The 23,502-nt window shown below is 34.0% G+C and overlaps 3 protein-coding genes across 4 annotated transcripts in view; 2 read left to right on the top strand and 1 right to left on the bottom strand.

The window, feature by feature from the left end:
• Positions 1–207: 207 nt before the first annotated feature.
• LOC106134643 (max-like protein X) lies at positions 208–3,791 on the bottom strand. Its single transcript, XM_013334737.2, has 5 exons — positions 3,555–3,791; positions 3,161–3,237; positions 2,823–2,933; positions 1,270–1,467; positions 208–1,045 (listed from the first exon to the last, which is right to left on the bottom strand). The coding sequence occupies exons 1-5, from the start codon at positions 3,628–3,630 to the stop codon at positions 878–880; spliced, it is 630 nt and encodes a 209-aa protein (XP_013190191.1). The 5' UTR covers positions 3,631–3,791; the 3' UTR covers positions 208–877.
• A 415-nt stretch (positions 3,792–4,206) lies between these two features.
• On the top strand, positions 4,207–10,573 carry LOC106134612 (F-box only protein 28). 2 transcript variants are annotated; one of them, XM_060945717.1, is made up of 8 exons: positions 4,207–4,354; positions 4,649–4,951; positions 5,342–5,590; positions 6,254–6,449; positions 8,314–8,530; positions 8,900–9,098; positions 9,565–9,684; positions 10,188–10,573. In XM_060945717.1, exons 2-8 carry the CDS (start codon positions 4,679–4,681, stop codon positions 10,434–10,436), a joined length of 1,503 nt encoding a protein of 500 aa, XP_060801700.1. In that variant the 5' UTR covers positions 4,207–4,354; positions 4,649–4,678; the 3' UTR covers positions 10,437–10,573. The 2 variants fall into 2 exon arrangements, with proteins under 2 accessions (XP_060801700.1, XP_060801701.1); XM_060945718.1 differs by having other exon boundaries at positions 4,223–4,354; positions 4,656–4,951.
• A 7,049-nt stretch (positions 10,574–17,622) lies between these two features.
• Positions 17,623–23,502, top strand: part of LOC106134613 (carbonic anhydrase 7) — a gene marked incomplete at its 3' end in the record, with an annotated part of 24,904 nt that continues 19,024 nt past the window's right edge. Inside the window, exon 1 of the mRNA XM_060945920.1 lies at positions 17,623–17,918. Within this exon, the coding sequence (XP_060801903.1) occupies positions 17,873–17,918 (46 nt within the window). The remainder of the gene's footprint in view (positions 17,919–23,502) is intronic.

Below are 23,502 nucleotides of genomic sequence, written 5' to 3'. Positions count from 1 at the left end.
AGGGAAAAAGCGACTATATTTTGTCATAAAAGGAATTGGACACGCATTCCCGAAACTCGTACAAAATTGCTAAAAATTGTCCGCACAGGCTATCAAACTCCCACAGAATGGCGAAACGTATTAGCAATTGAGCAGAAGACTCAATTGCTAATACGTTTCGCCATTCGGATTAACTACAACAACATTGGTGATAAAATTAAACAAGTCTTTGAAAACAATATCAATATTTTATTTGACAAGGCAAACTATGTATAAAGGCACTAATATTGTCACGAATTAATGTAAACATTTGTAAACTCGTAATATTAAAATTTGTATAAGAAATTATTGTAAATTATTCTTTACACATTCTTTTCCTTAGAACAAGGTGCATGTCAAAAGTAGACGGAACTATATATTTTCATATCGAAAATTAAATGTATTTTATGTACAGATATCAAAATTATTTACAACATTGTTATTATATATAATACATTATCTCTGTATAATGTACAGAACGTGTAACGTCGAAAATAAGTCTGTTGTTGAAATAAACATATAAGTTTATATATTTTTCTTTTTGGTAAAAGCTTGTTTACATTATAGAAATGTCTTTTACTTTACATATAAAATAAAAAAATTAACAGGTGATTGAAAACTAAGGATATCTTGCTTGTTTATTATGCACACAGTTTTTAGTGTTTAATTCGATTTGCGAACAAACTTTTATTTATACATTATAGACATATTTTTATTTTGACCCCCCCCCCCGATCACTTTTTTCTAAGAATCATAGATCACACTACATATTTTAACTCCAACTATATATGAATATATACGTCCCTTGGCATCAAACTGTGTACAAAGTAACTAAAATCAAGCAAGTAAAACAAAATAATCAGGGAGTAAAATTTTGTTCACGCAAGACATCGTGTACCATCGTTCTCAAAGATTGAGGCTTGCAGTACTCCTCCAGCCAGTTGAACACCCCACCAGAAAACTCAGCAAAGTTGTTTGTAGGCACTGACTCGAACGAGTCGAAGAGTTTGTCCATTATACCCTGAAACTAGAAAATTAAATATATTTTTATTCAACTATCAACGAGATTTTAAGTTACAGTCTGTAACATATAGTTTATGTTATAGTACGTACTTCGCTCCCATGGGAATTTCAGGATGAAAATTACGCTATATGCTATTATTCCAGGTTATAGTAATGTAGTCACATATTATACCAATTTCTGCTGAGTACACTTATACTGTGAATATAGTAATTGACCATATAACTTACAACTTGGAATTTATCCTGATCTGTTAGCCTCTGTTCGTTGTGGCCAGGCACAGAGTGTTGAGCTTTTACAATTTGTTCATAGTTTGTTTGCATTATGCGTAATGCAACCACATCCTTGCGCAGAGCATTCCGTTCTTCCTCCTGTCGACGACGCTGTTGCAGCAAGTATTGTATGTAGTCAATTGACTTTTGTAGCACCTGAAGTGTAAAAAAGCATTATGTTTCTCAGTGCCGTGTGGTTCCCGACACCAATATAAAAAAGAATAGGACCACGCTATTTCGTTCCCATGGATGTCGTAAAAGGCGAATAAGGGATAGGCTTGTAAACTTGTGATTCTTATTTAAGGCGATGGGCAATCTGCCACTATTTGAATCTCAATTCTATCATTAAGCCAAACAGCTGAACGTGGCCTTTCAGTATCTTCTAGACTGTTGGCTCTGACTACCCCCAAGGGATATAGACGTTACTATATGAATGAAATAAATAAATCATCATTTATTGTAAGGTTTTCATATGTGACTGACTAGCCCCAAATAAAAAATTAATGCCAATGGGAATTAACGATATTAACGTGAATATACCTCGTTTTTTCCTGGCAGTCAAAAACTGGGTTTCCCACATTATTAATCATATAATGCAAAAGTACAAAAGTATTAACTTTAATGCCATCTACTTTATAAATTTTATACTCTATACAATATAAGTAATAGTATAACTATGAAATAATTGAGCATTAGTTGCCGAATCATGAGTTGTTTGGTTAAAATGAGTGATGCGGAGAAAGGTACAGGTTTGAATCCCACCTCGGCCATGTATCAATGACTATTTTCACCATGTTCATTAGTTTGAATACAAATCAATGCAAACAAACCATGATCAATCCGATACTGATTAGGTTCTCTTGCAATGGTTGAGGAGGTTAGATAGGAGTTGCTTCGTGTTAAAACATTACCCAATCTAGGATCCATGGTCAAATGCATACCCCCCAGGCTCCTCTCCAGGGTGTTGAGGATGCAACTGGGGCCTAAAGCCAGGAGGAAGAAGAATTAAAACTATATAAGCAATTTTGTATTGAATAATCTAAAAAGCCAAAGTATCAAACAATTCAGAAATTTTTTAATTATATTGTTCCCCTAGTCTATTTTATTTTTGTATCCTTTTCCTAACATTTCATATAAGCCATTGTTTTGTGATAACTTCCTTAGCTACTTCATTGTTCTTGTTTTAATGTCTAATTGTTTGAGTTCTTGTTCTGTTAATGACTCATTTTACATGATCATGGTGTGTAAACTAAAGTTGGACATTTTATTTTACAATTTATACATTTCCTAAGGATAAAAATGCAATATTGTTATCTGTCTGTATGTGTACCTACCTTAATAAATAAATAAAAAATAAAATAACACCTACATTGTCTTTTTTGAAACCTGAACATTAAAACCAACAGCTGTAAATGAAAGCCAAGATAAGGGAAACTGTTACAGATTATACAAAGGTATAACAGAGGGCACATACAATACTTTCAAAACCATATATAACAAGGAATACTTACAGCTGCTTTACTTGGTTTATATCCTGAAGCATCTGTCTGTTGGCAAGTCGGAACTAATTCTTGTAATGAGTCATAGCCCTTTTTAATAGCATCTCTTCTTTTCTGTTCCGCCTGTAAATGTACATGTAATAAATGAAAGATCATAATGTGATTATGATCATTGTAACTAACAAATTATTACCATGGTAGGATGAAAAGTTAACTCTGATCTAGGCTTTAAAAAGAAACCATAAAATGTATGCATCTGCATGGGTATCTGTCACAAAAGTCAAGCTTTATTTTACAGACAGAAGCAGCCCAGATGAGCAAATATATTTATATAAAATAATAACATTCACCTGTGTGTGAGCTTCTCTCCGTCGTTCTTTGAAACTTAATGCTGAAGCCTTATTGTCACCACTGTCATCTTCGTCTTCTGCAAAAGGGAGTTTTTATTTCATGTAGCAGATAATTTAAATGATTCTTACAAAACTGACTGTCATTATACTTTCCAAACTCCAGGTAATACCTGCACGGTTTTATAGTATGGCACATATATTTGCAAAGGATTAGTATTGAATAAAGATCATGTTTACATTATAACATCATTGCAGAGAAACTATACAGTCACCAAATGGATCTCGGCTTAAGCGATTTGTTAAATTTTGTACCTAAAAAAAATTCGTTAGTACCTGTAAAATTTACAGGTACTAACGAATTTATAAATTAGAAGGGCAAAGGTTACAAACTTACCAGAATTATGATTTGATGAAGACGGGGTCTGATGAATGTTTTGAATAGAACCACTACTACCACAGCGCGGATACATTATTTAGAACGTTTTATTTTGTTATTTGATGTGAATAGCTTCTGCGTTGTTTAAACAGAAACTTAAAAAATAGGCATGTATTAGATAACTGTTATCAATTACCAAACATAAACTGCTGGGCTGGCTTTACTTTGCTGACTGCCATACCATACCTTATCATCGTATACTGCAGTCACTGTTGACAGTGACTTTGACAACAACATTTTTGGAAAATGGGTGACACCACAGGGTGACCACACGGATGTGTGTATTTACTCGCGAGTTTTTATGGCCCGTTGAGTTTACTTTACTCCCTCGAGTGTTACTTATGTAAGAATGTGTAATACAATAAACCAACAAGAACAGGTAATCTTTGCCAACAGGAAAATAATTTAAAAAACGCACGTGTGGACGACCAAAAATATCAAGTTCAGTTAATCATTTCAATACATATTATGTGGAAACAAGCTTTAAACTTCTTTCGACGAGTCCCACGATACTCTATTACTGTCGAAAGCGCGTAATGTCTGACAAATTGCAAAGTGAATAAAGCCTTTAATTTTATTCTCCTGGCAACTTTACGTTTTGAGTTTCCAACTCCCTCCCTCCATGACCAAACCAACCAAACCCAACAAAAAACATTTTTGTGAAAGCGTAGCGCGTTTTTAACTACTGCGTCTCATTTAATTTATTAGTTCGTATAAAAATTCAAATTATTCCACAAAACATGTTCATAAACTCTTGAGTGAGTTATTTATTTTAAATTCTATTAAATTTACTGCCATATTATATTGTAAATCTTGTAATCAAGTGATTAGGTTTGATCTAGCCATCCATGGCCTCCATTTTAGAATATGCTCGGTAGTGCACAGTTGTAAATTATTATAATTTCAATAAAAAATATTTGATACCACTGTGTATTTCTGAAAAGTTTTGAGCAATATTTCATTAGCTGTTAATTTATAATCATTAATTTGTCATAGAATTTACTGAACGCCGATTTTTATCGATGATACAACTTGAAGTGATTGAAATTTAGCTTTCAGAATTATAATTTGTACGAGGAAAAATGGTATCGACACGGCAGATGAGTAGCGTAGGAGGTAGTGGCAGCAGTGATGGTGCAGGTCCATCTCACGTTGAACCAGCAGCGGTGTCGCGTGTCACCAGGCATTCAAGCGCACTACTCCCTGGAGGCTCTTCGCCGCACGCCAGCACCTCAAAGTGTACATCTTTAGTGCCAGCATCAAAATCGGCTACTAATTTCCTCGATCTGCCCATTGAAGTCATAGATAAGATCTTTAGCTACTTGGGTTTTAAGACAGTGTCACACATGAGAATGGTTAATATTTTACTTCTTTTTAGATCAATTTAGCTTAAAAATGCTTGCAACCTCACATGGAATTACTTAAAATGGCATGTCAGATCTGCAACACCTATAGTTAATAATGCTGTTGTTAGCAAAAGGAATGGAATATTTCATGCCTATTATTAGTTGATTCACTTAAATTTCTTTTGTGATTTTTCTTTTTTTCACAAATATATCCTGATAGTGACATAACAATTTGCTGTGTGTGATTTTTTTCTGATTTTGTATTTGAAGTACCTAACCATCTAGAAATGAAATTATCCATTATGTGATGAGATCTTATATTTCCACAGAATAAGTAAACATTAAAAATTATTCTTGAATTCATTTGGGTATGTTAATTTCTGAAATTTCTATCAACAGGTCAATCGGCAGTTCAACACTATCTGCAGTACCATTTTAAATTCAACATTTCAACGTCTCCAAAATCAGATGTTGCACAGATTCCAGTCAATAAAGGCAAAGATGCCTCGTCGAGAATCGGCTCGCAGAAGTCATCCTTTGGCCTGTGAATCAGACATCATTGAAACTTTGCACATGAGGCTAAGCTTACTGCAAATGACATTTGGCAAACACATTGAAAGGAAACACTGCTGTTTTTTCCCGGGAGAGGTAAATAAGTAGCCCACAAACTATTTTCTTACATTTACTTACCTACTTGTTTTAGTTGATTTGTTTGCTTATTGGTGTGGGTTCATGAGTTATAACTGATTTTTGAAACATTTTACCTGAACCACTTCTACTTAAATAATGAGTAAGATAATGATTTTAATCTTAAACCAACATGGCTGTGCTGCTGATAGTAAGTCAGAAAAAATTGATATACTTCAATAAATTTTCTTTGAAACCACTTAGGATTAAGACCAACATTGTGCATTATTATTTTTGTCATACTATGTTTTTTGTTATGTTTATTAATTAGTTTTTACAAACAACTTTCCAGAAAATTTTGTCACAGTAGTAACCAACTAATCAAGTTTAATTATGTAGCAGAAAATGCCATTCTGCTTTGGAATTGTTAAGACATTGAAGTTTCATGTCAATACAGTTAATTAAAATACAGGCCAAGATAGAAAACCATTTTATTTTCTAGTAAAATATGGATTAACATGCTTTAACATTGTCATGTTGATAGTGTAGGTTAACATTGTCCAATGGTCTGTTAGGATGGTCTTAGAATCGCACATGTTACTTGAATTCATATAAGAATTATCTGTTGGAATACTTTTCAGAATCTTCATTAAATGAATAGATAAAATTGTTAATTAATTTCAGATACTGGATGAGGTGTATAGTATTTTGTCATACTTGAAGACTACCACCAAATTAGCCAGACCTTATAAAGTCACTGATGAGTTATTTGATTTGACAACCATGGCCATGGAGTATTTCAAGGAACACATAGAGCCTAATTTACCAGAGATAACATATTTTGGAACAGATTTCTTTGATATCACAACTGCATTTTCTCGTGAGTATTTGATTTAGTATTTTCTGTTCATCATTATATGGTTCGCTCGCTCTCTTTGCTTGCGGCTCTGTCAACATAATACTTGTACTCTGCTCCATATACAAAATTCTATGGAGATTGTTTCAAAGGTTTTGATGGGAATTGATTAACATTAAGGTATCCTATAAGTAAATTTTTCCCAACTATGGCAAAGAAAAGAGAAGGTTTATACGACTTTGACCTGTATGATGTGGTTATGGATGTTCATCTGTTACTGTTCAAAGGTGAGGTTTTTTATAAGCCTCTTGGTCATCTGCTGGTTATAGGCTACATGACGTCACGTTAAATTGATTACAGCGCCATCTAGGGTACTTAAAGTAAGCAAAAATAAATTCTGTATAATGTCCTGTGGGGTATCAAATGACAGAGCTTTCTTTTTTTCAATCATATTAGCGGCACTATTGATATATCATGCTTTGCTTGCAAGTACCTGATGAATTTTTAAAATCACTTCTAAGCTAGTTAGATATCATAATTTAGATAGTTATAATGAAACATTTGCTATATTAGGTCTGCTCAGCATAATAAGTATACCTAACACAAATTCACATAACTCCAAAAAAGTAACAAATCACTAAAACTGTCTCCTATGTAGATGTCAGAAAAACCAGAAAAGGTAGTAAAATAAAAAAAAAACACATAAAATAGTAGAAAAATCATATCAACCTACCAAAATGTAATGATAACAGGAAATTCAAATATCCCCATTGCCAAGGATCGAACCCAAGCACTTGACTCAAAAAATCAATCGCTTGCCAACTGAGCCATCGCGTTACGTGATCGCAAAATATTTTCCTCCTGGACATGGGACCCAGCTAAATCAATTTTTTATGCCGCGAACGCGAATTTGAGCGCGTTTAATAGTATAGGATATAGACGGCTTTTTAGAGCGTGTTTTAGTAGTCTGGTTTTAATTTCAAACTTTATTATTATTTTTTAAAAAAACATGAGACATGTGTTGGTTTAAGCAAGATTTGCATAAGTTAAGCAAATAGGAATTCACCTGTATTTTATATACTCACTATTCAGTGGGAATTAGTCCACAAATTAGTTCGGTTAATAAAAATATTTTAATTGAAAATACTTTTTAATGGATGTTTTCTCTTAGCTCAAGTTTTTGTTCTCTACTACAAAGTAATGGTAATGTAAGAAAATAATCAGATTGGTCAGATGTTGGGTAAGATTTATAGCACATAGATTTAAACAAGCCTAAAGAGGATAATAAATACAATTTACACATCCTGCACTAGATCAATTTAAGAAATTATGTTTCTTTGTATTAACGCAAAAATTCGATCTTATCTATACCAATATTATTAAGCTGAGAAGTTTGTTTGTTTGAACGCGCTAATCTCAGGAACTTCTTGTTCGAATTGAAAAATTATTTTTGTGTTAAATAGACCATTTATCGAGGAAGGGTGTAGGCTATAAAACATCACGCTGCAACTATTAGAAGTGAAGAAATAATGGAAAATGTGAAAAAAAACGGGGAAAATTTTTCATCCTTGAGGGCTTCCGTTGCGCGCGCTGCGAAAACGGTTCAAGATACCAAAAATATATGTATGAAAGAATTATTCTTCTTGAAATAATCTAAAAAAATGTCCACATCAGTATATGTCTATCTTTTAAGATTAACTCACTAGAACCGATTTTATTGTAATCAAATATAAAGCTGAGGAGGCTGTTAGCAAAAATGATGCCCAAAAATATTATCATATATAATAACTATTCCACGCGGACGAAGTCGCGGGTACAGCTAGTACATATTTGCCACTATTGCACTGCCATAAAACACAAAGATTGATTCTGTTACCTCACGTTTTAGCGGGTGAGAGCAGTAAATCGTACATGTGCCTAGACTCTCCTCCGCCGAGCGGTTTTGAGTCTTCTTCTCAACAACAAGGGGGGAGTTCTTCGTGCGATCGTCGCGTGTCCTCCCTTAACATGTATATGGAAGAAAGCCTGCCGCCTTCCCCTCCGCCGCCGCAGAGTAATATGGTGCTTAGGAAAAGGATACATCGTATCAAACAAGGGATGAAGAAGTAAGACTTTATTTTATTTACAAATTCATCTACATTAAACATGAAAAGTTAAGCACAGCAACAGTTGTACATTAAAATATTTATTTAATAGGAACGTGCTGTATTTTAGTATTGTTGCATGTACATACATACATGCTATTTCTTAAATGTTCACCAACCTGTCTTATTATTCATCTCATCATCATCAATTGTTTTTTCCTAGTTGCATTCTCCGTAGGAAACATACAGAGTCTGGCTGCTTATGGTTACAATAATAGAACATGGATCATGCTATCTCACATGGTAGTATGCAAACATGTGGTTAAAACACTTGTGATATAATTTACATCCTTTTTATCATTTGCAAAAATAAGATGTTTTCCTTTTTAGGTACAATGATCAGTTATCAGCATTACGTAGCGATTTGCGCAGTTGCAAGCGCAAAACCGCGCTGCAGCAGAAGCAAATTGCTGAGCAGCAGAAACAGATTGCTGAACAGCAAAAGCAAACTTTAGAATATGCAAATCGCCTTGATGACTATGATAAGAAGAACGAGGAGACCAGCCGAAAGTTTCAAACTCTTCTTCAGGTGTGTTTCATATTCAAAACTTGTTGATTACTAGAGATAATTGCTCTAAAATGGTTAAATATGATTTAATTCCCAATCTCAGATCATAATAAAAATTGTCTTTTCCCTTTTTAACCTAGGTCTTGGATTTTACGCTTTAAAATTGTTAATCTGATAGATAAGGAATAAGCATAAAAGGAATCTTCTCCTGGGGCTAGCTAGAAAAGCCGGTAGTAAAACACAGTTCATTGATTTACATTCATGTCTGAAATATCTATAACATAATCTGGTGGCTCATTAAAGTCAGAGATCTCCAACGTCTCAACTACTGGTATTTAAGAGTTTTGTATAAAAAACATGCTAGCTTGTTGACAATCAAGCTAAACAAATATTGTTAGGCGTCATTTACATATTTTCTCATGATTTTGATGTGCTAACAACATGAGAACTACATGCGTGCTGTTTCAGTATTGGTTTTGTATTGCAGGAGCTAAACAAATGCAAGACGGAGTTGCAGTACTGGCGGTCTCGTTCGCCCGCCGTGCCGCCTCTGTGCGCGGAATGCGGCGCCTCGTTACGTATGTCGCCGTCGTCGTCTTTAGCACAGGTAAAGTAGTAGCTATGTATTTCTATCATGTTTGGTCACAAATAGGGAAGCTATCCTACTTTATGATATGAGGGTCACCACAGCACGGTAAGCTGGTAGCTGTTATAATGTGTTAATTACCATTAATAAGGATTTGTATTTTTGTTTTATCTTTGTTAATATTAAGCTTACATTTTGGATCACTCAAGTTAAAGGCTATTTTTCACGAATGTCCTTGTATTTTACTCCAAGCTTGTTTAGCAGACTGGACTGGCTAGGCAGAAAGCAGTTGCCTCGTGTAAACTGACTGATGCACTCTAGGATCACAGTCGGAACCCTTGATCCTTTCCAGAGGGGACTCTTTCATGATCGTTGACGTGTTATTAAAATATTATCACCTCTCTAACTTTAAGGTTAACCAAAGTAATAGAAAGAAGGCGAAGGTCAGACGTTTGGTGCACAGGTGCTGCCACCGGGCCCGCACGGATAATGATCATGATAACATGGTCATAATTTTATTCCAGTGGCTAGGATCGAGCTCCGAGGCCGGACCGGCGGAGTGGTCCGGCGACGCGGCCGCCGCCAGCGCCGGGCCGGCCGTGGGGGCGGCCGTGGCGGCGGAGACGCCGGTGGAGGGCCGCAGCGACGCCAAGCCCGAGGCGGCCGCCGACACGCCGCCCGCGCCCGCCGCGCGCCGCCGCGCCTCCGCCGAGCCCGGCGCCGCCACGCCCGAGCGCAAGAAGCGCCGCCTCACGCGCCCGCGCAAGCTTTGAAAACGACGCGGGTAATCGCGACGCCTGCGAGCGACGCATTCATTGGCGCGTGCTACTCCGTAGGGAACGCGATGACAGCTTTGATAATCTTAATACCGGTTTATGTGTTGCGCGTGGCAGGTAGGCCACAGAAATTTAAAGATAACTCTGATCATAATATACAGGTGTAACGAAAAAGGAGCATAAATCTGCTCTGCATCTGTCCATGGCATCGAACAACTTTTCTCAAGAATCATGGTGTGAAATTAAAAAAGGATTTCTGATACAACTATGTTGATTATCTGAACCATTTTGTATGGGAGTTCATTTTTTTTAATTTCAGTCCATTTATCTTGATTTCATGGGCTGGTTCACTTGTGCAGTTTTTCATTACACCCTGTATGTCAGGGAAAGTAGGTCATAATCTTACCAACCTTTATTATGAGTTACACCTCTGCAGGTTGGCCATGGAAAAATAATAAGTACCTGCTCATCTGTGTTGCATGTTACAGAGCCACATAAACTTCGTATCGGAGATGACTTTTGTAAGCCAAACTTACCACCTGTTGATTTGTGTTCCTTGTAGCAGGAAAGCCATAGAAAACCTCGTATTTTTCGGTTAAAGGCTCATTCTCATTAAGACTATTTTCTCAACCTGTTTACACCTGATATGTAACCATCACTGAGCAGGCTGAAAAAACATGTTCTAATTTTAAAAATAGGTACTATGTAATTATATCGCCTTTATGGCATGCATCCATCAGAAACTGAATATACTTTTCGACCAATATAGAATGCTGTAATGTATGTTACATAGTTCTTGCTCATTTTCTTACAGTATAATATTTGTATGAACATGCCTCTTTCAAAAATACTTAAGACAGTGTAGGCATATAGTTATTGTACACTATGTGCAATGGGAATCTGCATGTTTTCGAATTTTATTAGCAAATGAATTTGCTGCGAATTGACAGTAATTTCACCATAGCAAGTCAGTACGACCTTTCCAGTTTCAAAAAGTCTATTCGACAATTATATCGCGTAAAGACTAAATGAGTCGAGAGAATATCGTTATAAGTTTAGAAAAGCCTTAATATCAAAATGGCAAAAGTTATTTTCAAGATTTTAGCCACCCAGTTCCCTATATAAATAGGCTTAGGATGTGGCCGGCACCATTTTATTTCTATACATTTATGCACAATTTTAAATTACTAAAACCCAATCTTCGATTTTATCAATGTCAAAAACCATATATGTTTCAAACGGCATCGGGGACATTATTCCTCTTTTAGTCACCTTTCTTTTGCTCTGTAAAATCCCGCGACTGTGGTTTTAGGGGAAGGACTAACAATGTTTCATTCAACTTTGACTGTTAAATCTAGCTAAATGATCTTTATGTATGTACTAAGGAAAGACAAACCTGACGTTTGCGTCTGTCGGACTCACGACATAAGCTAAGCTTAGTCTGGGCTGTTTAATTTTGTAAATAATAAAAATAGATTTGTATAGACCCATTAACAAAAAGTGTTATGTTCAAATTTGTGGACAGCAAACTACTTTGTGTAGCTGTTTTTAGTCGCATTTTCATAAGCAATGATCGCGTCCCCAGTCGTAGCAGTCATTTTGTGCGAACTTATACTTTTACCGAATTACTATGGTATGAGAAAAAGTGTTCAATTTCATATAAAACTAAATATAGGAAGGCCGTGCCTAATATTCAAGACTGGACGGTCAACAAAAGCGATATTCGTTTCTTGTCAGTCATACACTTCTGACGTGGTTGTCAATGTAGTTCTAAAGCGTGTATTTCACTTGATTTAAAGTATGTAGCTGAATGATTAACTTAGCTAACTAATTCAGATATGTTTGAATTAGTTACTGAATCATTTAGGACGACTTAATTTATTCAAGTGGAATACCCACTTTGTTGTTCTTAACATGCGTTTTGAGTATTTGTATTTGGTCCTTAAAGGCCTTATTTCCGTATTTATTTTCTTTTAACTATAACAAATGAGTAGAGTCCGTTTCGACCCTATCATTGATATCCAAAAAGCTTCGTTAAAGTATTTTATCCTAGCTGTTAAAAACATATCGTGTCTGCATGCAATTAACATCGTAAGAATACAGTTGTTGTACATCCATATTTTGTTGTAATATATTAACTTGTACTTCTTAAATATTGCAAATTTATTTTTCAGGGCAGTATTTGTATACCAAATGGCTAGATAGATTCTTTATGACAAAATAGGTACAATTTGTAGTTTCTTGAAGACAAATGAAACTTTTGCAAATAGAATTTTTGATTGCAATAATGCAACAGCGGGTATGTTGTAGGGTTTATGTACATAATAATTATAATGTTACAGATAAACTAAGAATTAATAATAACTTCACAGTGCTCAGGCATATCTATAATTATTATATGAGATAATAATCCCGGTTGACTTATATTAGACGAACCATATCAAATAACTTAATAAAAATCGTACCTCAATAATACAATGAAGTTATTTTATAGAACTTATCACTACGCATGCACGGGATTAAATGAGCATTACGGATTTTTTAACACTTCTTTTTATGAATTGCATTGTTCAAAATTAATGGATTTAGCTGTGTTCATGTTCTAAAAATATTTAGCATTGAAGCATTTTTCAATATTTTTATTTTGTATACAGAATAATGAAGCGTTAAAACTCATTGTTGAAATTTAACCCCTGTACAAGTTAAAATTGGGAATAAATCTTGGGGGGTGTTTGTGAAAATTGGTATCTTTGAATACCAGATTTTGTGTCAGTTGTGTCCGACTGATATTGCGGTATTATAGATTTGATTTGAAACTAAATTTTTATATTGATGTAAAATAACAGGTTTCTCCCAGATACCAGATTTGTCTTTACCTTTAACATAAAACTTTCACAAAATTCATCTATTCCCGTGCAAACGAAGCTTCGTCTGATGATGGTCAACAAGACGACAATGAATCGTCTGAAATCTGAGCCTGTTTTATTGTAACTCAATGAGTTTATAAGAAAACGTTTGTAATATATTTACATTTGTGTAGCGATAATAATTAATATTAGTTTAATTTTAGGTTTTACAGCCCTGATCACCTTTTCATTCAGATAGTTTAGAGGTTCAGATACTTGTAAACGGAGGTGATGGACAAAGTGTTGTGTTTATTTGTAAATAGTTTAAAAAATCACACGTGTAATGTACAAATAAATATATTTATGATTATATAAATATACAAACTGTGTATAAATTAAATATTTTTGTGACATGGTGTATAGTTAGCAGCAGTAGTTGCGGCATAAAATATTTTCCATACATTGCGTGTTTAAAGATGTGCTCGGGCTTCACACAGTTTTTGCATCATGTCGCTCAACGACGTCCAACATATCAACCAAATTCAACGAGCCATTTTCTCATCATTGCGGTTAAGTACATTTCCAACATTGTAAATTATGACGCACAATAATCAATATGTGTACTAGCTTGAATAAATATGTCCCCAATTTATAGAAAAAAATCAAATATTTTCAATTAGAATCATTCACCTCAATATTTGTAAATGAAATTCAGGCAATTTTTATTTAAACGACACACGTGTAGAGAGCTTGTTGTAATTTATGTAAAATTGTAGAAATCTAAGAAATACGTCTAGTAGACGAATGTGCGTAAGTAAAATATTAGTTGGAACATCCAACAAAGCACGATTGGTGCATGTTGATCAGCTACCTATTTGGACAATAAAACTTGTTAGTTACCAATTTCTGCCAGCTCTGCCACAGTAGTGAACATGCATTAGAATTTGCCTTATAAATGCTTTAATGTCGACAATCATCGAGTACCTACTGACGGAAAAATATATTTTTATTGTAATAATAAAGGGTGAAATGCTTATGCGTGTTCTCAGACACGGCGAGGCAAAGTGCTCGTTCAATATCTTTGCCATGTTATGATTGTGTATATAGTTACGATTGTACATACTATGTATGCTGTGTGTAGAACTGTAGATTGTTTCACATTTTAGAGTTGTAAGAAAAATTATAGAATTCAGAGAAGTCCACAGATTATTTTTATGTAGTGACTTTATTTTTATTGCTCGGTTATGCACGAACTATCTGAGCAATTCTCCGTCAGAGAAAGTGTTTTATTGTATTGTCTCGCAACTCTCCAGAGTTCAGACGTTGACTTTCGTGTAATGCTTATTTTGGTCCACTATCAAAAAATATGACAATCCTCACTATTTCAGAAATCATTATAGTTGTAAAAAAGAATACAAAATGATGAAGGCTATGATCAACCGATAAATTCAAACAAAGATATAAAGACTTTCACTGATAAACTACCAGAAGGAGTGTCGCCTACTTATAATAATTTTTATTTCAGTTCGTAATTAAAAGATTAACTAACTAAAAAACAATCGAAATACCTATTTTATTATTTAGCTAATTACTTTTAGTCACATTCTGTACATAAATTAAAACTTAATATTTAAGTAGTCTTGTTTATTTTCCAATTAGTATGACAAGGTATTTTCAACTACTTAGTTCATATCCATTCTCGGATAATTGAAATGTATTTTTATCACTTCATTTTCATTGTGAGTACCGTAAAGCAATGTGACGAATGCACTTCTTGACATAAAACATAGAAAAAAGGTTTATTTGAATATATATTACGAAACATTGCACAAAAATGTACCTAATAGTTGGATATGAATCTAATATCTATTCAAAATATTATAACACTTCTCTTTCTATATAGTATATACAAAATCTCCTGAAACATATTTACCAAAACAAATAATTAAAAAAAAAAAACAGAAATTTGAATTGATCCATTTAAACAGACATTCGATGCTTCGATGTATGAAGTAATCTAAAATTAAGTTTCATAGATTAGTTTCTGCTGTGCAATACATGAATTAAAATCCATTCAATAGTTTTTTTTATTTTTTGGAAATTGTAGTTTTTATTATGAAAAAGAAAATTGTTACGTTAGGGCTGTAAATTAAGATTTAAATAGTTCTTTTAGTGAAAAACCCTTTTACGAAGTGCACTAAAGTGGAGATTTAGTTGTGCTCTGGCGAATGTGTACAACCAGCAAGACTGTCAATTGCTGTAGATATTCTCTTATATAGTTATATTGATATAGTATTTTTATTAGACAAAAATACAATAAATGTGTGAAGTCCAATAAAAATGTGTTTGAATTAAACTCCTTAGTCTTATTTCTTCCGATACTGGAATATATTCAGAATTTCCGATCCCTACCTAAATTATTCTATATTCCAACTAATCAGTTGTTACAATATCGCGAATAAAGCTTGTGTTATTGAAACCAGTGTTAACTCGCTTCTCAAAAACTGTTAACCCATTTTTGTTGCTATTTGTTTGGGGTTTATTGATTATTTTTCTAGCCTTCTGGTGCCTTTGCTATTGGATACAAAATAGACCAGGAGGCTAGGGGCTGTATTTTAAAGACAAAAATTGTAGAGGGTTTACCTAAATTAGGTACCTACCATTAGTTTTTACCTAAGGTCAAAATGAGCTATTGTCATGATTGCATGCGAGTTCTTTTCTTTTGGCGTTAGATACATCCTTTGGAGAGCGAGCCTGGTGGTGTCCTTTAATCATGAACTTGGACTGACTGAGTCAGGTTTTGACACGAGGCGACTCTGTCTTACCCAGGGGAAACTAACCCCTCATTAATTCACAAGGATTTAGCGGAATAGAATTTTTTTAGGTACATTTAATATTATTCTAAACGTGCTCAATATTTTAAAAACAAATGAAAGATTTAGCCATATATATTACTCCGATTTCTATACATTTTACTCGTTAGGTTATCACCAGCTAAATTTATTTTCAATAGTGTAAAAATGAACTCTGCCGAAATAACAATGGCAGATATATGCATATAGAATTCGCAATCTAATTCGGAATAATATAAGTTTAGAATTGATAAGTACCTACTGGAGAATTTGTTGTAGCAACTGATGGTTATTAGCACCATCAGTGTAGCGACCCTAACGTTTCGCTGATGCAGACCACTGGTACATCACCTCCAACTATTTCTCCACAAGGAAGCACATTACAGTCGTGTCAGTGTCAGTGTTAATATTTAATTTCAGTACAATTTTTTTCTAATCGATATTATCATGTGTTTTATGATTAGCATAGAGTGAGTAGGTACGCAATTAAATTTATTATTGTATTCTTGTTAGGATTGTTGTTCAGATTTGATCCAATAATTAATAATGTCAGTGGTACTACTTAATTAACTATAGTTTGTATCTAGGTATAAATCATACTGAAATGTACTTTTATTTTTCACTAGGAGTAAATGATATAATTAATTGAGTAATTAGTGTAAAAATACACTAAGTTCACTTATGTTTAAGCTATCAGAGTTAATATTTTGTAAAATGACATATTAGTTCAATGTACAAGTACTTATATTAATATTACGAATGTAAAGCAAATGATACGAGTATATTGTAACGAACTTAAAGAGTCGGTAACATGATACTTAGCTATTGCGATAAGGCGTAGACGTCTAGTCAGCGTATTCTTGTGTGCCTTCACGCACTCGAATTGAAGATTTAAAATTTGTTGTAATAACGAGCAGAACACAAATCAATTTTTTCTGGAGCTATGTAATAGATAGAGTCTGAGCTAGGCCGCAGATGGACAATAAATATGCTCGGGCTCTAATAGATTTTCATTTTTCCCTCTTTGTGTGTTTCTCATAAGGGGTCGAAGACATGGGTTGGTTCTTATTGGCAGCTTATATTCTCGAAAGCAGAAATATAGAAATAAAAAAAAATATCATGTCAAACTTAGGCCAACTTTTGTTCTTCCATTCCAACCTTCGCCATATTCAAGAAGCCTTTTTAGCCCTATCACCAACTTTTAGTATTTTATCAGCTGGCTATAAAGTATACAACCTATCATAAACATTGATTTTTATAGGAATTTTTCAAAGATGAGGCAGCAGAATTGAACAGGACAGAGGTCAGACTAGATTTGAAACCCAAGTCTCTAACAACGTTAAGGGTAATTAATGTCTTGTCGGTCAGGAGGCTTCAGTATATTCTCGGAAAACTATGTGCCGCAAACAGCTAACGTCCTTTCCGTGTCACACAGGGCATTTTATAAGCAGGTAAAAGTGGTGGAAGCGCACAGTTGGCCGCCAACCACTGCCGGGCAGTGTCGCGCCACCGCGCCCTTATGAGAACACCTCGCGACTCCTTATCAATACTTTATTGACTGACTGACTAACCAAATAATCAAGGAAATATGACTCAAAATTTATGTGACAAATATTGATTATTAAGGAAATTTTATTAGAAGATGTTTGACGGCCGGTGATTTTCTTATTTAAAGTCTAAATCTGAGCATCGAAAAAAAATATAACATCTAATTAGTCTGGTCTCTACAATCATAATGCGAATATTAATTGTATCATTTTTTGCCCTGGCATTATTTCAAGGTATGTACATTTTAATTTTATAGGTACCTAATTGGCGTTTTCGCGGGGCTTTGCTTCCGTGGGAATTCCTAAAGGTCTATTCTATCTGTGTACCAAATTTCATCAAAATCAGATCGGAAGTTGTTGAGTTTATCCATTACAAACATATATTTTCTCTTTATTATAAGTATAACAATAGTTATGTACTAAGTACGCCCTAGGACCCGACTCTTGTTAGATGTTCGACATTATGGACTCTTGTCCAAAATAAATGAAATTTATTTATTTTTTATAACTTTATTAAAAAGGGTCACCTGTATCTAAGTGGAACTAAATAATTTTTGAAATTTGTTCAATATTTTCTACCCTTATCGAAAAACTATCATATTAGTTTAAATCTTACGTTAATAACCGATTCATTCACGATCTTAAAATGTAGATTTATTTTTACATGAGATGTATGGGACTTCACTAGATGAGAAATTATCTTATCTAAGAAGGGTATGGTTAACATATTAACAAGTCTCATCTCGCGCCTTCATCCTATTTATTACCCGTTGAGAAGGAACTTAAACTACCTACAGAACTATTTAAACTTGAGTGTTCCAAGGGTTATAAGTTCTTATAAATGTGCCTTAAAATTTACTTAAAGTTTAAAATAAAAACGTCATTAAGTCGTTAAAATTTAAATTAGTAAAAAGCTGTGGTTTGCCGTGTGGCACTTAACAATAGGACCAATCCATCGCTTTCTCGGATGTCGTTTAAGGTGACTATTAGGTAAATGCACATTCATCTGGTGCAGGCTGGTCTGGCAGCGAAGAATAGTAAACATAGTGTGTGCCAGCTGCTTCTCTTCCCGTAACGACAAGCGGGCAATTAAGGGAAGGGCTAAATACTAAGGATTCTTCTTTTAGGCGATGGACTAGCTCTAACAACGGTTATAAAATTGTATAGTTTTAAACATTAACAATCTCAGGGCCAAAGATAAACTAAAAATCTATGCGATTAAATAGAGAAAAAAAACCTACATACTATAATAGTGTGGTAGTGGTTTGTGGTATTGTATTTCCGATCTTAGAGAAATAGAAATGAACAAAAATTTAAAAATTAAATTTTGTAATCGATCAGATTCAAAAATAAAGATCCCGTGAAGTAAGAAGTAATGCTTTTGACGACGTTTGCTTTATTTGGGATGAATTAAAATTACCTGTGCTAAATTGATCGCTAACTTCAAATTTACTTAGATACTTAGTTCAATCACGATATAAAATTTTCTAACTCTTATGTAATATACTAGCGTAAACCGTTTTCTAGGAATATTCCTTTTGATTTTAGAAGGTAACTTATTATTTCATAGTAATTATTTTACATAAATAAATGTAATATATCTACCGCCCGTAATTAACTAATATTAAATTATGGGGAAGTCCCATAATTTTGTGATTGTTAATGTTACCATTACCACCCTTAAAGGGTGATACAATTTTATTACGATAGGATGGACATACACATTTCTAAGAAGAATAGGCACTTCCGCAGACCATAAATACTTTTCCAAATAAGTAATTTTATAGCATGGAGTATCATTAAAAATGTTCTTGTAGACTAGCTTTGAAATCAACAGATGAAATTACAACGTGATATACGCTTTGATGAGAAAGATAACGAACTTGTTCTACGTTCAGTAAGCTTACAAAGAAACCATAACTCACTTGCATATCACAGGATTCATGGTTATGAAAGGCAAGCAGTTACTTGACGGGTTTTACTTGTTCTTATGAAATATAATCACGTTCCATTGAACCCTCAGTGTAAGCCTTAGAAGTTTTTGTTTTGTTATAAAAAGGTATCGATGCCTAACAAAAGACGACCTTTAAATGCGTTAATGTAATGCTCTTGTTGCAGTCAAGGGAAATATTTGTTATGGGTCATATCGTAACGACATTGGGGCTGGTATTAAGTAAGTTATGGTTAATTAATTTGTCTATTGAAGTATACACAATTACATATTTATCCTCGAATTTGTGCGTACTTACCCTTGAAGAAATTATTTTTGACAATTTTAGTGCATATTTTATAAATAATTTTATTTAATAGTCTTTATAATTTGTTTTTAATGTATGTACCAATTAAACAATTTTTCTTTATTTCTTACTGTCCAAAATCATTCATCTTGTGACTTAAATAACTAAAATTTATATTGGCATCCCTGTTTAATTTCGTGTGCGTATTGTGAGTCTATACACATACATAAGTCGACACTGGTTATTAAGGATAATAAATTAAATTCAGAATACGAGAACATTCAATAATTTTTTGGTATATTCTAGATGTAACAAACGTTTGTCACCGATTGCTTCGTGGAAAATGATGAGTAGTTACACAAACCCTAAAGTAGTAGATTGACAATAAGTACTAAGTTAAATGATAAGAGTTACTTTAAAATCGTCAAGCCAATTCGATTATTAAGGTAACGAAGAAGAATAGAGATAGCATAGAAATAGAAAACTAAAGAATTTGGAATATCATTATGTCATTTTAAAATAGGTACATTGTTACTTATCAATATTATAGAAGTTGTTATAATATTACTTTCGGACGAAAAAACAATCATACCTACTTGTAAGTCTATATTAAACCTACCTATAATTTATTTATCAGTAGATAGCTTTTACCCGCATCTTCGCCCGTGCATTTTTAGCGCCACCTACTAAGGAATACAGGTTTTTCTCAAATCCAACGGGATCTTAAGTTTTTATCGGGATGAGTACCCTATATCCTCCGCCAGAATCATAATTACATATTCGCAAATTTTCAAGAAGATTGGTTGAAAACTTAATACGTAGGTAAAGAGACGCCAACCAAACTACTCGTAATAAATTTACTTTCGCATTAAAAATTATTGGTTGTTTAGTTGGAATAGAATCAAATACAAAAATAAGGGTATCCTTAATCCTTTGAAATAAGGTAGATTTCAAAAACAAATTTATATTTTTCTGATATATCGCTAGGCGTCCCATAAAGATACGGACCATACATATATACAATCGTATAATCACGTCTATATCCCTTGCAGGGTAGACAAGATAAAGCCAACAGTCTTGAAAGACCGATAGGCCACGTTCAGCGGTTTGGCTTAATGGTAGAATTGAAATTAAAATAATGGCAGGTTGCTAGCCCATCGCCGAAAAGAAGAATTCCAAGCCGTTCCCTTAGTCGATTTTTACGACATCCACGGGAATGACATGGAGTGTTCCTATTGTTTTTTCTATTGGTACCGGGAACCACACGGCACTTACCAAGGTATATACCATATTTGCCTATTCATAAGTATAATTAGATACCAAATCTCAATTTAATTATTCTAAATTACGATCATTTAACGAGATACGGACAGACACCAAGACAGTTTTTTGCGTTTTGCGGTACAGCTCTCTAAAAAAAAGTAGGAGTTGAAACGAACTTCTACGAAAATTAGGTTTACAAAGAGGCCACTGTTCCTGTGTATGTTAAAAGTGGCTAAGGACAAATATTCAATCATACCAAATAAATGAATAACAACTAGTAATAAGGCTTTGGAACTTTGTCAAATATTTTTGTGTAGAGTTTCATCATTTCCATGCTGGCTTCACGGACCCGAGATTTTAAACTTTTCAATGTAATTTTTCTTAGTTGTACCTTTCCCATAATAAGAAAGGTAACTGTACAACCAAGTAAAGTTGCGTTTCAAAGAAATAAGTGGAAATCAAAGGCATTGTTTGCATTACAAAAGGCCACTTGTTGCCGCTCTACTTCTTAAACATTTGCACACGCGCGTTACAAGTACGAGGTACGGCAAACTATTAAAGTGAATGTCAATTTTGTCCATTCATATTGTAATTCAGAAACAAAAACGAGGGTTCTTCTAAACAACCAAATGAATACTTGTTCTTTCCTGCCGAGACGTTGGCAGACAGCATAGTGATAAAACGCCGTAGAAAAAATAAATTTTACATATCATCATCCTTTGATTATTCTTGACACCCATTTGAGTACTTACAATTTTTTTCTGGATCTCTCGATCGAACGATTCGCTTTGATCCAGCAAAATCATTTATCTTTCCTATGGTATATAATTACTACTTGTACTTAAACGTTCTATAAACATAATTGACGGTAATATGACGGTCTCTGTGGCGCAGCGGTAGTGCGCTTGTCTGTGTCACCGGAGGTCCCGGGTTCGAATCCCGGCCAGGGCATGATGAGAAACGAACTTTCTCTGATTGGCCTGGGTCTTGGATGTTTATCTATATACGTATTTATTATAAAATATAGTATCGTTGAGTTAGTATCTCGTAACACAAGTTTCGAACTTACATCGAGGCTAACTCAATCTGTGTAATTTGTCCTGTAAAAAAAAAAAAAAAAATTACGTATATCAAATATAAAATGTTATGAGCTTTTTATATCTATGTCTAGACCAGTCGGCCAAATGGCCAATTTTTTTTATCATTTAGGTAGTTACCTACTTGTTAATTATTTTGCAACAGGCTTTCTGTCGTAATGTTCTCATAAGCATCGAGTAAATTAAACTAAGTACACTTTATAACTTGGCAGCCAAATGTAAACCAATACGAACTTAAGTAAATATTGTCACTACCCAAAATACTTCAAAAATATTGGATTTTATTTTGTCAGATGATGGACGTGACAATATTTACTGACATATCTGAAAGATTACTCTCCCAACACTTCATCAGGATAGACAAGTAATAAATTACTTACGAGTATTAAATTCTTTGGTAAATTAAGAGCCCATAAAAGACCTTGTCCTACAGTGGGTCTAGGCGATATCTGGCCCACGTCCCGGTAACCGCTCAAAGCGAGGTGGCACAGCTATCTCCTATAAATAAATTAATTAATATATACGGGACAAATTACACAGATTGAGTTAGCCCCGAAGTAAGTTCGAGACTTGTGTTACAAGATACCTACTAACTCAACGATACTATATTTTGTAATAAATACTTATATTGATTTGATAAACATCCATGACCCAGGCCAATCAGAAAAAGTTATTTTCTCATCATGCCCTGGCCGGGATTCGAACCCGGGACCACCGGTGTCACAGACAAGCGTACTACCGCTGCTCAAGGCCGTCAAGCCAACCATAAGCCAACTTTACGATGAATTAAGTTACACTAATGCAAAGTTATGTCTAGTAATTTAAAAAATATGTTCCAATGTGCTTAACTAAAGAAGTAGGCAGGGTTAAGATAATATTAAACAACCGGATTTTCAAAAGTAGGTAGTAAAGGTACTCACAAAATGGTCAAGTAGGTAACCTCATATATAACATAAATGTTGAGTCTATACACAATCACTCAAGCGCTTGTGTCTATTTTTTATTAGTTTTTTTCTCGTGTACCTTGCAAATGATTAATGCTAAAGATTCATGTAATTTTATTTTATAGCTATTGCCTAACCTACTTAATTTTGATTTCCAAACGGGTTATACTTGATAATTTAGACGTGCTATTATGGTGATAAAACTTTAAAATGATATTGCAAAGTTTCATAAAAAATCATATCTTAGAATTTGTCATAATTTTCATTCCAACACTAA

This window comes from Amyelois transitella, chromosome 9 (genome assembly GCF_032362555.1).
Source record: "Amyelois transitella isolate CPQ chromosome 9, ilAmyTran1.1, whole genome shotgun sequence".
NCBI classification, from domain to species: domain Eukaryota; kingdom Metazoa; phylum Arthropoda; class Insecta; order Lepidoptera; family Pyralidae; genus Amyelois; species Amyelois transitella.
The sequence above is the reverse complement of the archived record's forward strand: the minus strand, read 5'-3'. Positions and strand labels throughout refer to the sequence as shown.

What these genes read in the sequence shown, in the direction of transcription:
- LOC106134612 (XM_060945717.1), top strand. Translation starts at nt 4,679, where the DNA reads ATGGTATCGACACGGCAGATGAGTAGCGTAGGAGGTAGTGGCAGCAGT. An exon ending in GCTGTTTTTTCCCGGGAGAG is followed by an intron (nt 5,591 to 6,253) that starts GTAAATAAGTAG and finishes AATTAATTTCAG; the next exon opens with ATACTGGATGAGGTGTATAG. An exon ending in ATCAAACAAGGGATGAAGAA is followed by an intron (nt 8,531 to 8,899) that starts GTAAGACTTTAT and finishes TTTCCTTTTTAG; the next exon opens with GTACAATGATCAGTTATCAG.
- LOC106134643 (XM_013334737.2), bottom strand. Translation starts at nt 3,630, where the DNA reads ATGTATCCGCGCTGTGGTAGTAGTGGTTCTATTCAAAACATTCATCAG. An exon ending in ATAAACCAAGTAAAGCAGCT is followed by an intron (nt 1,468 to 2,822) that starts GTAAGTATTCCT and finishes TTTACACTTCAG; the next exon opens with GTGCTACAAAAGTCAATTGA. An exon ending in ATCAGGATAAATTCCAAGTT is followed by an intron (nt 1,046 to 1,269) that starts GTAAGTTATATG and finishes TTAATTTTCTAG; the next exon opens with TTTCAGGGTATAATGGACAA.